Consider the following 16,419-nt stretch of genomic DNA (forward strand, 5'->3'; position numbering starts at 1 on the left):
TAATTGATAAATGCTCAAAACAAAACACGGAATTAAAATAATTGTTTAATTTTTTTTGCAAGTTAATTTTATTAAGGACAATTGGCCTGAGAAATTTACTTCCTCGTGTCATAAGGGTTTCTGGCGCAAACTAGGAGAGCATCAGGGTGTGTTTTCTTGCTCAGTCAAATAAACCCAAACTGGAGCCAAATCGCAAAATGAACTTCTACTCGGTGGCCTAATTTGCTCAGAAATCTTCCAAGAGGTCTATAAACTTGAGCGACACCTTTTTCAGAGGCTGCTTCTGCATGCTGCAGGCATCCCTCGGAGCCGTGCTTGTGAGCCTGCTGCAACCCCCCCATCTCTGCTGAGCATCCATGCGCCATGCTAAGCTTGAAGAGATCGAGTCAGCGAGCCGAGCTGCACAATACCCCGTCTCCAAACCGTACATTCACTGTTCATGTGTAAAAAGGGGCTGGTGGTGAGAGATGGACTCGGGGGGCAGAGAGGTGCTGTCGAAGCCACCAGCTCCTCTGCACAGCCTTCTCCCTGGGGTTGTTGGAAGGGACCGCCGGAGAGTTGCCGGAATCCAAGCCCATTCCATGTGGAAGGTGGGGCAGATCTCCTGTTTCAAGAAGTGGCCTCCATGGGGAACGATCTGGAGAAGAAGAAGGACAAACCCTGGTGTGGACGCACCATCACAAAGTCTGCTTGCTTGCTTGCTTGCAAAGACTCCCTCATATTACCAGCATCTAGTCATCTGGAATAGGCTTCATCTGGCAGTGAAGGCTCTATTCCTTGTTCGCATCAGAGATACCTGCTAGTTTCCGTGGTGGCGATGCCTGAATTCTCTTGGTTTTAAGCTGCCTGCATGACTGGCTGTTGCAACATCTGGAGTTGAGCCCAAATTCAGCCAGGGACTCCGAAACCCCTGCCTGAGAGCTCAAAGAACCGTCACAATGGTCACCTTGTGCAGAAGCCTCTGCGTGAGGAAAGCCCATAAGACGCCGTGTCTCACAACCACCGCAGGCCCTGAATTTTAGGCCGCTTTTGCGTCAAGCCACCAAACACGTAGATCAGGTTGCCAACTAACCAGGGAAGAAGCCACCCCAGCCTGCTCCTGTGCCTTCAACAGCACCTTGATTTGTACAAACCGGCAGCTAATGCTTTTCATGGCGTGGCAGGAAAATCCTCCCTCCTAACCAGGGTCCCATGTCTGCAGATTGACCTGCTATTAATGCACAGGAGAGCAGGGGCTGGTTGAAAAGTTGGCAACCCTAGCATAAGCTCGGCTTCAAAATACTCCCTTTTTACTCCTTAGGTTTCTTACTGCCTTCTTGTTATTCCTTTATTGTTTGATATATTTATTATTGTTGTCAATTATTGTTTACTGTTGATAATTAATTATTATTTCCCGCCATCAGCCAGGAAGAGAAAAGTTACATTTCCACATGTTCTTCTGCATGAGATGTTGGCAAAATGCCTGCTTTTTCCAAGTCACTCAGTTTTAGATATTATTATTATTATTATTATTATTATTATTATTATTATTATTATTATTATTATTATTATTGCAATTGGAGTGGTGGAGCATTGACAAAGCTCTTTGGAAAACCGATTTGCTTTTGAGATGGCAGACCTTCTGTGGAGAGGTGACCCTCAGCCCCAGATCTACAAACTCACACCTTTGTAGCATAGAATCTCAGAACAAAAGAATCCCTGGCTGTCAACCTCTGTTGAAAAACCTCTGAGAAAGAAGAGTCCACCACACTTCGTCTAGGGTGGGGGGCACCAGGTTGGCAAAGGATGCCTTAACTCCCCCTGCCTCAACCTCTTATTTTGGGGAGCTGTGACGGAGGTTTGTGTTGGGGTGGAGAGGAATGATTGTTTCTGGTTTTGCTTCTTTATTTTACAAAACTTGCTATTTTCTTACCAAAAACAGAGAAGGTCTATATCTTTGCACGGTCGTACCAAGAAAAGAGAAGGAAAGCTTTATTTATTTAAAAGCTGTAAAAAACCCACAAAAATTATAGGTTTATACATTCAAATCGCTCCAGTCGAAATATTTTTTATCCTGCTAATAAATGTAGCTGATTTCCATGAGTTTGTTGGGGCCTCGTCCTGATTTGGGTCTGAAGCTTAGGTCCGTGTACTGCTGCGATAGCTCAGCTGGTAGAGCATTGGACTTTCAAGGTGGTGGGTTTGAGCCCCATGTTGGGCAGAATATTCCTGCATTGCAGGGGTTGGACTAGATGACCCTTGTGGTCCCTTCCAAATCTACGATTCTGTGATTCTTTGAATGCAGCGTAAGGAGTCAGCATGTGGACTGCATTGCTCTGTGGCAATATCACGACGCCAATATACAAATATACAGTGCATTCGTGATCGGAATACTGCACGCAGTTCTGGTCGCCTCATCTCAGACAGGAGATCACAGAATTGGAAAAGGTTCAGAATAGGACAATGAAGAGGATCAAAGGGATGGAGTTGACTCTCCTATGAGGAATGGTTGCAGTGTTTGGGTTTGTTTTTTACTTTAGAGAAATAGATATTTATCTCTCTCCCTCTCTTGTAACACTAAAACTTGGATCTGAATGTTGGATGACTAAGAACACATAAAAGAAAATACTTCTTCACGCAGTGCCTAAACTGTGGAACTCACTGCTGCAGGAAGCTGTTGGGCCCACCAACTTGTAAGGCTTTCAAAGCAGATTCATGGAGGGACAGGGGTATTCAGTGGATACTAGCTGTGCTTCTGAATACCCATGGGGCTTCTAAATACCTGCTTGCTTATGTTCTCATAATGAGAGAGAGACACACTTGCAGGGAAGGCTGAGTTTCTGAAGCCCTGCATGACAGCCATTCTTTTTCTCCCCTTTCCCTCCAAAAAGCCCCTGGTTTTGAGCAGTACCATCACAAGTTTGGCAGCAGCGCATGGACAAGAAAGTGTGCCCTTTAGCTGGCTGGAGTCCAGAAGGTTGGAGGAGGGACTGCATAAGCAGAGCAGATGCCACCACCGCCAAGTACTGCTCCATGCAGCTCCCATTTGGGGGTGGTTAGCCCTGGCCGCCTCCAGAGGGCATTTCATGGAATCCAATAAGTGTCGAGTTGGAAGGGATCCCCAAGGGTCATCTAGTCCAACCCTCTGCAATGCATGAATCACAGCCAAATAATCCCTGACAGATGACCATCCAACTTCTGCTTCAAAACCTCCAATGGAGAGGCCCGTCAGCTTCCGTCTGTTCCACAGTCAAACAGCTCTTGTCGTCAGAAGGTTCTTCCTGTTTAAGTCAGAATCTCTTTTCTTGCCACTTGAATCCATTGGTTTGGGTCCTCCACTCTGGAGCAGCCAAAAGCAAGGGTGCTCCATCATCCACCTGCTTTGAATGCAGAAGGTTCCAGGTTCAGTTTCCAGCAGCATCTCTCTGTAGGACTGGAATGTCCCCTGCCTGAAACCCTGGACAGCTGCTGCCAGCCAGTGTAGGTGATACTGTTAGCTGGATGGACCAATGGTCTGAGTCAGTACATGACAACTTCCTCTATCCCCCTTTCCCTCCAAGGAAACAACAGGAAACTGGAGTGTGGGGTGGAAATATCTTTTTTATTAATTCCACGTGATTTAATTCACATCCCTGTTTTGCAAATCTTCCGCCTCCCCTGCGGAGGCGGCATCTAGGTTCACTTCCGGGTCAAAGTGCGTACAGATGCTTCACAGTCTATGTAAAAAAAAAAAATCTCGCGTGCTCCCCACCCACCCAATGACTCCCCAAATTAATACTTCCGCGTAGGCGAAACTGAGGCAGAGTGAAAACATGGCAAAACTCCAAAAAGCGCCAAGGGCAGCTGTATATGAAAAAATAATACAAACTCTTCTCTTCAACTATGTTACAGAAAAAATAACCTGAATGTAGTGGGGGGAGGGGGGAGGAGGGGGCCTCAGACGTAGCGCACAGAAGCACCCCTCCCCAAAATGCAGAAGGCGGTGTGGAAGATCCCGCCCCCCCAGCATGGAAAAACTCCTTCAGATGCTGGGCCTAACCCTTCAGCAACCAGGGAGTTTAAAAGCACCTAGAGGGATGGCGTGGCATGAGAAATCAATGCAAGACAAGAGGCCAGGATCCGACCAGCCCCACTAGCTGGCAAAAGTAGGGTGGGGCGGGGCTGGAGGTGGCTGGCCCAGGCCCCTTCACAAACAACAGAATGGGGGTGGAGTGGTCCAGAGAACAAAGATAGCAGCAAGGGGCTCAGGAGCCCCAAATGGGAGATCAGGATTGACTTGGGACACAAGGGGTGCACACTGCACGGGCCCCGTGGAAATGCAACACTTCCCAGTTTGTTTGAAGGAGACCCCCACGGCAGAGAAGGCCACAGCCCTGAGTCACCCTGGCTCTGATGCCCCACACTCTCGCAAGCTTGCCTTCCTCCCAGATGTCGCAGGAAGGGACCCAGTCAGGTCAACACAGACAGGATCAGGAATGATCCAAGTGGAGACCAGCGGCAGCGAGCGACTCAGTGACAATGCCAGTTTGCAAATAGTGTTTCCATTAAAATTCACCAGCATCTTAGTCCGAATATCTCATAATATGCTTTTTTTATACCATTTTTCCTAGTACAATGGTACACTGGTTCCCAAATGGCTTAGTTGTTGAACAAATCGGCTCCTGAACGCCGCAAACCCGGACGTAAGTGTTCCGGTTTGCGAACGTTTTTCGGAAGCCGAACATCCGAAGTGGCTTCCAATTAAGTGCAGCCAGTCGGAAGCTGCGCCTTGGTTTTCGAAGAGTTTCGGGAGTTGAATGGACTCCCGGAACGGATTAAGTTTGAGAACCAAGGTCCCACTGTATGCATCTTTTTGCCGCTTATCGACTCCTAGAATGGTAGAGTTGGGAGGAGTCACAGCTAGATTGCAATTCTATGATTCTTCATCTTCTCCAAGGTGCTCCTAAAAGGAAAGAGAAGAAGCAGGCCAGGAGGCCTAGCAGTGGGCCCCTTGCAAGAATGTGGGCTCTCAAGAGATGCCCGATGGCTCCACTCCTAAGCTGTGGGGGTCCGCCTCAGACCTGGGAAGCATTTCTGGAGGATGCAAGCCTGTGTGCCCAAAGCTCTCCGTGGGAAAAAGAGGAGTGGGCCGATGTCACAAATAACTCCCCGCAGCACGACAGAACCCCCACCAGCAGAACAGCAGCTTGGCATGGAAGGGTGAGGCAGAGCAGAGAAGCGGCTGGAGGGGAGGGGTCAAGCGCATCATGCCACCCCACAATGCACACCGAGAGCACTTCTCCAAATACCCACAACTAAGGGGCAACAACAGGTCCTCCACTAGCAGGGTTAGGAGACTGTCTAAGGGCATACGGACAGACAGACAGACACACACATCTGGGCACAGAGAGATACGGACACCATACGGGCTCTGGGCAGTGCACAGGCCATGCCTTGAATGTTGCGCATCACAGGTGCGAGTCCTGCGTCCCCGCGAAAGTGACCCACACGCAGAGAACAAATGAAGGGCGGGCGGGCAGAGAACCAGGGGACGACGAAAATCTGAAGGCACCGCTTTGCAGGAGTGGGAGACTCTGCCCAAGGTGGGGAGCGAAGAGAGGCTGTTTGCGGGGCGCTGGAATGAGGCACCCCAGAGATTCTCCACCCCCAAAAGAAAACCTCACACACGCACACACGCACACAACGCTAGCTTGTGGAGCAATAGCCAGCCGGTAACAGGAAGGAACGTGCTCAGTGGGGTGTTCCAAGACTTTTCGCAGCCACAAAGCGTGCCAGGCAGAGGTTGGGGGCAGTGTGGGGCAAGGGGGCACCCCCCCTTTCCCTTGCAGGGTTTTTGTCCAGGTGCCTCTCCATATACAAGGGTATTTACAAGAGCTTCAAGGTGCCCCTTCTGACGACTGTGCATGCCAGGCACAGATCCCACCCACCCCACCCCCAGGGAAAGAAGCAGGGAGAACCAGCTCCCAGCCACACAGGACGCCACGGATGGACGTGGCCTCTTTGGACCCAGAGACCTGCTCTGGCGGGTATGGGGGGGAAGGGGGTGGACGCAGGGAGCTTGCAGGACGGCCCAGCAGGATGGGAGGCGTCTTCCAGCCCCCTGGCGCTCATTCTGAGACCTCGGGGTGCGCGGGGAGCCCGCCTTCAGCCTGCCGCTGCGTCTCCCAGAAGTCCCGCTCCAGCTGCTCCAGCTGGGAGATGAGGGGCAGCTGTATGGCCAGGTGCATCCGGAGGGCTTCCAGCCACTGCTCCAACCGGCTGAAGGAAGGCCTGGAGGAAGAGCAAGGAGGACATGAGGATTCGCTCTTGCAGGTAGACTGCTCCTGTGCATGGAGGCTCAACAATATCGTAAGAAGAGCCTGCTGGCAGGGGTGCTGCAAGGGGTGGGGCCCAGGAGACATCTCATGGACCTGTGGGTTTAGGGGGTGTTGCAAGAGGGGCCAGGAGGTACTGCCCCCCCTAAAATTGATTAGGGGTGTTGCAAGGGGTGAGCCCAAGAGACACAGCCCTCCAATAGTTCTCTAAGGGGCCTGATTGTTTCTGGGTCAGTACATACATTTGTTGGTGGGGAGTGAATGGGTCGTGATCTGAGAAAATAAACCAGGCACCCCCAACCTGCAGCCCTCCAGATGTTTTGGCTTACAACTCCCATGATCCCTAGCTAACAGGACCCGTGGTCAGGGATGATGGGAATTGTAGTCCAAAATTTCTGGAGTGCCGAAGGTTGGGGGTGCCTGAAATAAATGATTTGAAGAAGAATCACAGAATCAAAAAACAGGAGTTTATCTGGAGATAACAAATGGGAGTAACTGAAGGATACTTTAATTGGGGCCTGTTGAGAATAGGAATAGGTGTTGGCGGGTGCAAATGAACCAAATAATGTCTCTGCGGGTGATCTGGACAGGGAAAATGGTTGCCCTGCCTCCTGCGACATTTAACTTCCAAATGTGAACCTACAGCTAGCTATAAATTACCATATGCAAATTAGGTCCTATGGGCCCACCCCTGAGGGACAGCTCAGAACATCCTGACCCCCTTTCCAGCACTAAATCCACCTCCCATACATGGGTCCCCACCTCCTTGTCGCTCACCGTTTCTCGTGATCCAGGTCGCAGCAGCGGACGGCAATGGGGAAGAAGCTTTGGGGGCAGTTGGGGGGGCAGTAGCGGTCCAAGAAGCCCCTCACATTCAGGCCGAAGTCCAGGGTCCGAGGCAGGTAGTCGGGGTCTGCGCTGACCCTCCCGATGATCTGTGTGCAACGGAGAGGAAGGAGGTGTTAGACGTGCCTCCCCACATTGAGGTCTCATCCAGGATTAGAACACAGATAAAAATTGGAAATGGCAAGAGATACCAACAACAGAAGAATGGCAGATGAAGATGTTGGACTTTTTGGAGCTGGCCAACCTGACTGGAAGAATCCGCGACCAGAAGGAAGAGGAATACCAAGAAGATTGGAAGAAATAAATTCAAAGAATATTTAGCCAAATATTGTAACTTAAGATAATTAGAAATCACTTGGAAGTATCAAATAGGCTTAGGACTAGATTAAGAATGGATTGTAAAGAATTAAGGATAAGAATACTAATAAAAGAGAAGAGGATAGTAAATTGAAGGAGTTAAGTTTAAAAGAAATATGATTTTGGAGATCTGTTACAAGGTGATACAATGAAATTCAGTTAGGGGGGATCTGAGGAAGTCAGTTAACAATGAAAGTTAAATTAGGTTATAAGTAATAAGTGTTTTTATTTGTCTTTTATTTGTCTTTTCTTTTCACAGGAGGCAGTGATGGCCATAAATTGGATGGCTTTAAAAGAGGGCTAGACACATTCATGGAGGAGGAGAGGGGTAGCAATGGCCACTAGCCAAGATGGCTATGCTCTCCTTTCGCTGTCGGAGGCAGCGAGGCTTCCAAATAGTTTCTGAAAGTCCTGGACCTTTCATTATTCAGCATCCTTGGATGTCCATTAGTTCAAGTGTCAAGTGGAAAAAGCTTTTCTCTATTCACGCACGCTTCAGAGAAAAAGGTGCACGGCTGAAATCCCAAGTGATTAATTCGGCAGGCAAAAAGGGCATGGTTTGGGAAAGTGGGGAGTAGCAGCCGGTGCAGCCAAGCCTACTTGCCTCGCAAAGGATGATGCCAAAGGAAAAGACGTCCACCTTCTCGTCGTAGCTCCTGCCTGCACAAGGAGAGAGAGGGAGTCCGTTACCCAGGCATCAGGCCTACAAGCACTCTCTCAGCGACCCATTTCTCTGCCCACATGGTGCTGCCTGCAGACCCTGGTGCTCCTCCTCCGTGCCAAAGAAAGAGCCATTTCACCAGGGCCACAGAGGCACAACCCTCGTGAGGGACATCTTCCCAAAAGTGCAGCTCAAACTGGATTGTTCAGCCCAGTCACAGAGGTCGCTTGGGAGCGCGCCGTCAACTGCTCCCCACTTTACAAGGCAAGTGTCAGGGGGCTGTCAGGGGAGCAGGTTTATCAGCAGGTCAGGAGGGTGACTCAAAGTCAAGTCAGCTGCTTCATTCGGGAAATTTGTATACAACAGATATCACTCCGGCATGGCTGCCCTCACTGAAAATGTTGCACCTCTTCTTCTTCCTAGCTTTCCTCTTCCGGACGTCTCCCAAGGAGATGCAAACTCCGTTGGGGAGGAGGGAACCCCCTGCCTTGGGCTTTCCTAGCTTTCCGTTGGGCTATGTGTAACGCTCTGCGTGATCTTGGAATCAAAGGGTGAGGGGAGCTCAAGGCAGAGGGAATGGGCAGCTGCTGTGAAGCTCTTGCAGCTTTTGGCCCCTCCCTGAACTCTTATTCCGACCCTGAGCTTGAAGTATAATAATAATAATAATAATAATAATAATAATAATAATAATAATAATAATGTATTTATACCCGGCCCTCCCTGGGCTCAGGGCAGCTAACACCAATAAAATTTCAGTAAAAACATAATAAGAAAAAATAAAATAAAAACAGGTTAAAACACAGTTTAAAATGTCCCTCTCCTGTCCTTGGAGGGATTCCTGCCTCTGGCTCTCTTTGTTCACCCAAGCTGCCTGTTTCTTCCCCCTCCCGGCTTCCTCCCTCCTCTGATCTGCCTCTTGTGTCCCACCACCACTCCCCTGGGTCGGCACCTTCTTCCTCTGTGGCTTCTCTCGGGAGTTCCTCGTCTGAAGACCCCGCCCCTTGCACTGCTCGTCATCCAGCCAATCCCTGACAGGTAGCTCAGTGACATGCAGAAGGTTCCATCCCCAGTGACATCACCAGGGAGGATTGGGAAAGACCCCTGAGCCTGAAACCCTGGAGGGCCGCTGCTGCCAGTCAGTGCATGCAACACTCAGCTAGGCGGACCAATAGTGAGACTCAGCGTAAGGCTGCCTCCTGCATGTGGAACCATGGGGATCGGACTATTTGCACCTGCTTGGCATGCAGAAGGTTCCAGGGTCGACCCCAACAGGGTTGGGAATGTCCCTCCTGAAACTCCAGAGAGCTGCTGCCAGTCAGTGTGGACAACACTGACCAAGATGGAGCAACGGTTTCACTCAAAGTAAGGCAGTTTCCCTTGTTCCCATGACCCTTCCCTTGCTCTGGAAGCTGAACGCCAAGCAAGGAAGCCCTGGCGATGTCCCCACTCGCCCTCCCTCTGTCCCACTCACCGTTGATCATTTCTGGAGCCATCCAGTAGGGATTTCCCACCACCGTGTACCTCTTCCTGCGGTCTGGCTTCTTCAGAGTGGCCAGCTGGTTCTTCTCATCGACCATCAGCCTTGCAAGGCCAAAATCGGCCACTACCACACTTTTGTTCTGTCCGGGGAGAGAAATGGCCCTCGTCAGCCACATGGCAACTTCAAGATCCTCAGTCATTGACAGAGGAAGCGAAAGACCCTCCCTGCTGCACTGGACCTGGTACCGCAACAACTCACCTCCCGCACCAGACAGTTGTGCGTGTTCAGGTCTCTGTGGATGATGTTCATGGAGTGCAGATAAGCCTGGAAGTGGCAGGGGAGTGGAGACAAGTTAGATTTTTGCCGTGCTTCTTTTCAGAAGACTAAAGACGTTTTCCTTTTCAGCAGATTTTTATATTTCTTTCAAACGCTATACTGATTCTTCCTAAGAATATGGTTCATAAAACTTTTATAAATTTTCTCCTTCCCACACCAAAGACATGCATGCCAGCCAAATTTTAAGCCATAACCTTCTAAGTGCAGGATGTCTGCATTATCCAATGTAATCCATTCTTTTAACCAACACAAACAGGCTGCCTCATAATACATTTGCAGGTCTAGCAGGGCAAAGCCTCCTCTTTCTTTTATTTCTATCATAATTTTATGTTTAATTCTTGGCTTTCCCCCTGCTAAAGGCACTTGGCATCCAGAGGTACACTGTCTCTGGACAGTGAAGCTCTTCTGGATCGACAGCTCCAGGAATGCCTCCAGTTATGTTTTGAATGCCCTGGTCCAAACCAGGAAAATATATCTCCCCAGAGGATCTTGTGATGGCTTTGTTCACTCCCGAACCTCACATAGCACCTTGTCACACTGCATTGCAGGAAGGTGGCCGATTCCCCTGTATACTCACCATCCCTGCAGCAATGTCTTTCGCAAAGCTGACCCTCTGGCTCCAGGGATACTGACCATCCTGAAAGCAAAGATGCAAGTGGTGAGGGGGCACCCCGCTTTCTGGGCAGAGGAGCAAAGACAGCCAGGCAGTTGGGATAATCATTGTGGGCTTGTAGATGGCAAAGGATATTGCAAGTTGCTTTGGGATGCCTCACGGGGATTGCTCCATAAATGAAATAAATGATATTTTCTATGCACTGCTTTTAATTTAGAAAACCCCAGGGCAGTTCACAAACACTTGGTAGGTTGTGAATGCATCCCCTCCTGCCGTTTGTCAAATTCAGCCATGATCCCTGCATTGCAGGGGGTTGGACTAGATGACCCTTGGGGTCCCTTCCAACTCTCAAATTCTATGGAATTATATTCTAGCAAAATTAGGTGAGGCTGTAACCGCCTTATTTGAGCTGGTGGTGGGTGGGATGGCGGAGGCAGAAGACGCCAACCCCTGTGTTGTGCAAATGAGGGTCTCCCAAGCCCCCGAGTCACCCAGGCTGTAATCTCTGCCAATGCCCTCACCATGTTCTTGATGATCCCACGGAGCGTCCCTCCCTTGATGTACTCCGTGATGAAGTTCAGCCGCTTGTCCTTGTAGAGAACCCCGATGAACCGCAGCACGTTGGGGTGCTCCAGGCATCGCATCACTTTCACCTGGGGGAGGGAGGGCGGAAGAGCACCACGAGGGGGTCAGCCACCAGGCCAAGATGGAGCAGCAGAGATTATCCAATAATTTATCTGGGGCCAGAAGCAGTCAGGGTGGGTGGGGAAGAGCAGCCTAGCAGATTTATTCAGACTGTATTAGGGCTGTTCCTGGCTTCTCCCAAGCAATTGGTTGGATTTCTGTGACTTCACAGAAGGGATGCCCTCCAACATTCTGAAAGGGAAGGGCCAGCCATAAAATGCCAACATACAGGCTCCCATTGGTTGGATTTCTGTGACTTCACAGAAGGGATGCCCTCCAACATTCTGAAAGGGAAGGACCAGCCATGGATTGCCAACATACAGGCAATCCGTGAGAGAGATGGAAGATGGAGCTAGCTTGTTTTCTGCTGTTCCAGAGGGGAGGACTTGAACCAATGGAATCAAGTTACAAGGAAGGAGATTCCGACTAAACCTTAAGAAGAAGAAGAACCTTCTGAGTGTAAGACAGATGAAAGGACGTTTTGGAAGGTGGCGGACTTTCCTTCATTGGAGGTTTTTAAACAGAGGTTGGATGGGCATCTGCCAGCGATTCTCTAGCTGTGATTCCTGCATTGCAGGGGCTGGACTAGAATATCTTGGGATCCCTTCCAACATGACAATGCTATGAGTCTATGACTCTATGGTAGCTATCAAGGGAAAAACAGAGCAGGATGTTGCGAGGGGACTCCACAGCTACTGGAATATACTTAGGTTAGACCTACCTCCTTAAGGAATGTTCTTTGGGTCTCCTCATCAAAGCGGATCAGTTCCTTCATGACCATCACTTCTCCCGTTTCCCGGTGCGTCACCTGCCAAAGGATGCATTTATTTCTTTAAACGTTTTGTGGTCCACTCTCAGTGCCGGATTTACGTATAAGCTAAACAAGCTATAGGACCCCACTCTCTTGGGGCCCCCCAAAAAATTAAAGGGAGGAAAACTGGATGTACATTTCCAAAATATAAGATAAAAAAAACCAATAAAACCTACATACAGCAACAGTGTTTTGTGTTGTGTAGGCTCCTATTTGATACGTGCAAATGGCTTTAGATGCCTATTAGGTCCATAAATTACCATATCGCATATATTCCAACACAAAAAAAACCAGCGACAATTTGTTGTTGACAAAGGACAGCTGGACATATAAAGGGCCCCTTTACCTTCAGTAGCTTAGGGCCTCATCAAATCTAAATCCAGCCCTGCCCAGAAAGGAAGCTCAAACCTTTAAAACATCAGTAACAGTATTAGCGCATCTCATGTGGGGGTTCAGTTCCAAGGGTTCCACAAATGCACGGAAATTGTGCATACCCAAACCTTTGGAGCCACCCCACAGCTAGCAGGGAAGGGGGAGGAGACTCCTCCATTCAACTGGAGCACTGAATGGGCATTGCCCAACTGCAGCAAGGCAGACAACTTAAAAGCTCATTTTGTGCCAGGTAGCCAAGGAGAAACAGCACGAAAGGAGCTTTTAAGCTCTCTGCCTTGTTTGGGGGGTGGGGGGGGGCAAGGTGGGCTCAGCATGTGGGATCTGGAAGGCTGGGGAAGCCCAAACGAGATCTCACAGGAGCTCAGATGGCCCCACGAGATCTTGTGCGAGCATCCCAGAGTGATGTCACAGCATGTTCATCATCAGTAATAAATAATAATAATAATAATAATAATAATAATAATAATAATAATAAATCATTTTTATTTATACCCCGCCCTTCCCGGTTCAGAAAACCGGGCTCAGGGCAGCTAACAACAAATTTAAAACACTTAATTGATGCAACAAAAAACAGCATAAAAGACAGTATAAAACGTGAATAACAATAAATTCAGAATTCAAAATTAATTTAGGGTGGAAATCCATCCAATAAACATTAGATGATCACCAGGGCTAGCTGGCTAAATTAGTCCTATTTGGGCCAGCGAGGAGGCCAGGGGAGAATCAATGAATTGCCCAGGGCTGGTGTGATCGATCCATGGGCAAGGCCCAGCTGGGGAAAGGCAGAGCGGGCACACTGGTACCTTGATTGCCTGCCCAAAGCAGCCCTTGCCCAAGACCTCGCCGTGGATAAGATCTGAGGGGCGGAAGATGCGGTGAAGCCGTGAGACGACTCGGAGGGACTCGGAGCGCCCGATATCCTTCCGCTGTGAGGCAGGGGAGCCCAGGGAACTGGAGCAGGGAGATTTGTCGATGCTGCAGCTTCTCCTAAGAGGATCAAGGTAAGAAAGAGAGAGGGGGCATCAGCAGGGGTACAACAGAGGAATGATAGTGGTCACACCTGCCCTCTTGAAAAGGGAAATGTGGGAGCAGTTTACCTGCAAGATCACCCCAACTGCGCCCACCCAACCGCTTTGGCCCTGTACCTTCAGAGCATGACTGAAGCATGTTTTTTCTCAAAGATTTCTGGGCAATGCAGCTGGGAATTGCAGTTCATGCACTGGTTACCCAAGACTAGATTACCACCATGTGCTCTATGTGGGGCTTCCTGGCACCTGATCCGGAAGCTGAGGATAGTGCAGAATGCTGCAGCACAACTGCTGACAGGAGTGAGGCCTTACCAACATGTGACACCTGTGCTCAGAGATCCACACTGGTTGCTGATTTGCTACTGGGCCAATTTCATGGCATTACTATTAGTATACAAAGCCCTTAACACTTTAGGAACAGCTTACCTGCGAGGTTGCCTTATGCCCACTCAGCAGCCTCGCTCAGCGGAAGTGGCCCTGTTACAGGTGCCACATCATAACCATTCTGTATTTATAAGCACTTGATCTTTTAGTTTGGCAGTGCCTACAACTCTGGAACTCCCTGCCTAATGAAGTCAGGCAGGTGCCTGTGCTGCACTCTTTTCAGAGCTTGCTAATTTTTATTATAATTTTTTTTTGCTTAGGCAAGCTGACCGGGATGTTTAGAAAGTTGGTGTGAGTTTCAATCTGTTCTTAGTTTATTGCTATTTAACTTTTTGAACATCCTATCTTGTTATTAATTCTTCTTGTTGATAAAAACAACATAAAAATAAGAAACTGAAGAAAGAGGGGGAAGGGAGCCGAAATAAGAGATATATGAAAGATTGGTGGTGTTTCAGATTTTTGATTTTTTGTATATCTTGTAAAAGCTTATAAGTAATTTTTTAAAAAAAACTATTATTGTTGATAATTTGATTGTTTTATATTCTTTGTAAACTGTTTTGAGCATTTTTTTTACAACCAAGCAGTGTACACATTTTGCAAAAAAAAGCAGGTACAACCCTGCCTCCTGCGTCCCCCAACCTGGTGCTCCCCAGGTTTGCTGAACTTCCACCATCCCTGACCCATCATTGCTCCAGTGGTGGGGTACAGGCATACCTCCCCCCCCCAAGATTTGGGACTGGCTGCTTAGCATCATTGCCTTACATGACGGAGCGCTGGCGGATGGCGGACGGTTCTGGGCAGGGGGTGCGGCTGGGGGAACGGAGGGGGCTTCGCAGCTCCGAGAGGGGGCTGCCGCCACTGCTCTCCAGCATGTCGTGCGGGTCATGCTCGATGGTGAGCTGCAGCAGGCGGCTGGTCTCCTGGATCAGCAGGTCGATCTGCAGAGGGGAGACAGTAAGACAGGCCAGGTTGGCGTGAATAAGCGACTTCTTTGCCCGGTGCAGAGTTAAACTGTGGAACTCCCTGCCACTGGGGGCAGTGATGGCCACTAACCTAGATGGTTTTAAAAGAGGATTAGAGAAATCCATGGAAGAGGAGAGGGCTACTGAGGGCTGATAGCTCTGCCTCCACAATCAGAGGCAGCAATGCTTCTCCATACCAGTTACTGGAAATGGCAGGAGGGAAGAGGGCTCTGGTGTTCAAATCCTGCTTTTGGGTTTCCCCTTAGGGCAGCTGGCTAGCCACTGCAAAGACAAGATGCTGGACTAGACGGGCTCCTTTGGGCCTGAATCCACCAGCCAGGTTCTTCTCATGGAACCTCCAGGTCCAGAGGCAGTCTATCTAGATTCCTAGGGATAACTGGCCCCGGTGAGATCAGGATGCTGGACAAGCTGGGCCAATGGCCTGTTCTGATGTTCTTATGGGGAGCCCAGATGTTTCCCAGCAAGGCATGGGATCCAGCAGTTGCTTTCTCAAAAGCACGGAGGAGAAAGAACCCCCCAGAACATCACCTCGTCTAGGGGGACATGCCGGATCGGTGTGCCGTTGATTTCCAGGATGCGGTCGCCGACGTGGATGGAGTTCTTCATGTCAGGACTTATGCAGTCTGGGTTCAATCTGTTTCCAGGGTGTTGGAGAGGGAGGCAAGAAAAGGGTTATTCCAGGCTGGCATATGGGGGCACCCCCCTCAAACCCAAGTCCCAGAGGAGCAAACCAGGCTCCAGAATTCCTAGCGGAGGAGAAAGCAGGACCACACTGTCACAATGCATCAATTTCTTATTTACAATTGACCAGGCTGGAGCCAGGGTGGACTTTGGTAATATGGTAACCTGAGAGAGGACGAAATTTGCTCCTCTCTAAATATTTCATATTTTCACAATAATTCCTTTTGGTGCAGTTGTTTTTTTAATGGATCTTCTCAGTAAGGTAAAGGTAAAGGGACCCCTGACCATTAGGGCCAGTCATGGCTGACTCTGGGGTTGTGGCGCTCATCTCGCTTTATTGGCCGAGGGAGCCAGCATACAGCTTCCGGGTCATGTGGCCAGCATGACTAAGCCGCTTCTGGTGAACCAGAGCAGCGCACGGAAACGCCGTTTACCTTTCTGCCAGAGCGGTACCTATTTATCTACTTGCACTTTGACGTGCTTTCAAACTGCGAGGTTGGCGGGAGCTGGGACTGAGCAACGAGAGCTCACCCCGTCGTGGGGATTCAAACAGCTGACCTTCTGATCGGCAAGTCCTAGGCTCTGTGGTTTAACCCACAGCACCACCCGCTGATCTTCTCAGTAGATACCCATATAAATAAAGGTGATATTGTTGTTGTGGTGGTGGTTGTTATTTTGTGCCCTCTTGGCTTGGCACCCTGTACAGGGGAACCACTTGCGCCGCTGGAGCCTCGAGCTCCAATTTCACTTGACATTCAATGAATATTTCAAATATTAAGCGTAGTGTAGTGCTTAGAATGTCAGACTAGGATCTGGGAGACCAGTGCTTGAATCTCCTCTTAGCAATGAAGCTCATTGAGTGACTTTGG

At 49.4% G+C, this 16,419-nt stretch overlaps 1 protein-coding gene across 3 annotated transcripts in view; it reads right to left on the reverse strand.

The window, feature by feature from the left end:
• Positions 1-5,010: 5,010 nt before the first annotated feature.
• Positions 5,011-16,419, reverse strand: part of LIMK1 (LIM domain kinase 1) — a 41,278-nt gene continuing 29,869 nt past the window's right edge. For all 3 annotated transcript variants that reach the window (XM_081889477.1, XM_081889476.1, XM_081889478.1), the window contains 11 exons: positions 15,398-15,503; positions 14,649-14,824; positions 13,278-13,461; positions 11,992-12,078; positions 11,108-11,239; positions 10,551-10,610; positions 9,896-9,961; positions 9,629-9,776; positions 8,101-8,156; positions 7,071-7,228; positions 5,011-6,249 (listed from right to left, as the gene is read on the reverse strand). In XM_081889477.1, coding sequence (XP_081745603.1) covers positions 6,087-6,249; positions 7,071-7,228; positions 8,101-8,156; positions 9,629-9,776; positions 9,896-9,961; positions 10,551-10,610; positions 11,108-11,239; positions 11,992-12,078; positions 13,278-13,461; positions 14,649-14,824; positions 15,398-15,503 — 1,336 coding nt within the window. In that variant the 3' untranslated portion in view covers positions 5,011-6,086. The remainder of the gene's footprint in view (positions 6,250-7,070; positions 7,229-8,100; positions 8,157-9,628; positions 9,777-9,895; positions 9,962-10,550; positions 10,611-11,107; positions 11,240-11,991; positions 12,079-13,277; positions 13,462-14,648; positions 14,825-15,397; positions 15,504-16,419) is intronic.

Source organism: Podarcis melisellensis, assembly GCF_964234715.1.
Source record: "Podarcis melisellensis genome assembly, chromosome: 15".
NCBI classification, from domain to species: domain Eukaryota; kingdom Metazoa; phylum Chordata; class Lepidosauria; order Squamata; family Lacertidae; genus Podarcis; species Podarcis melisellensis.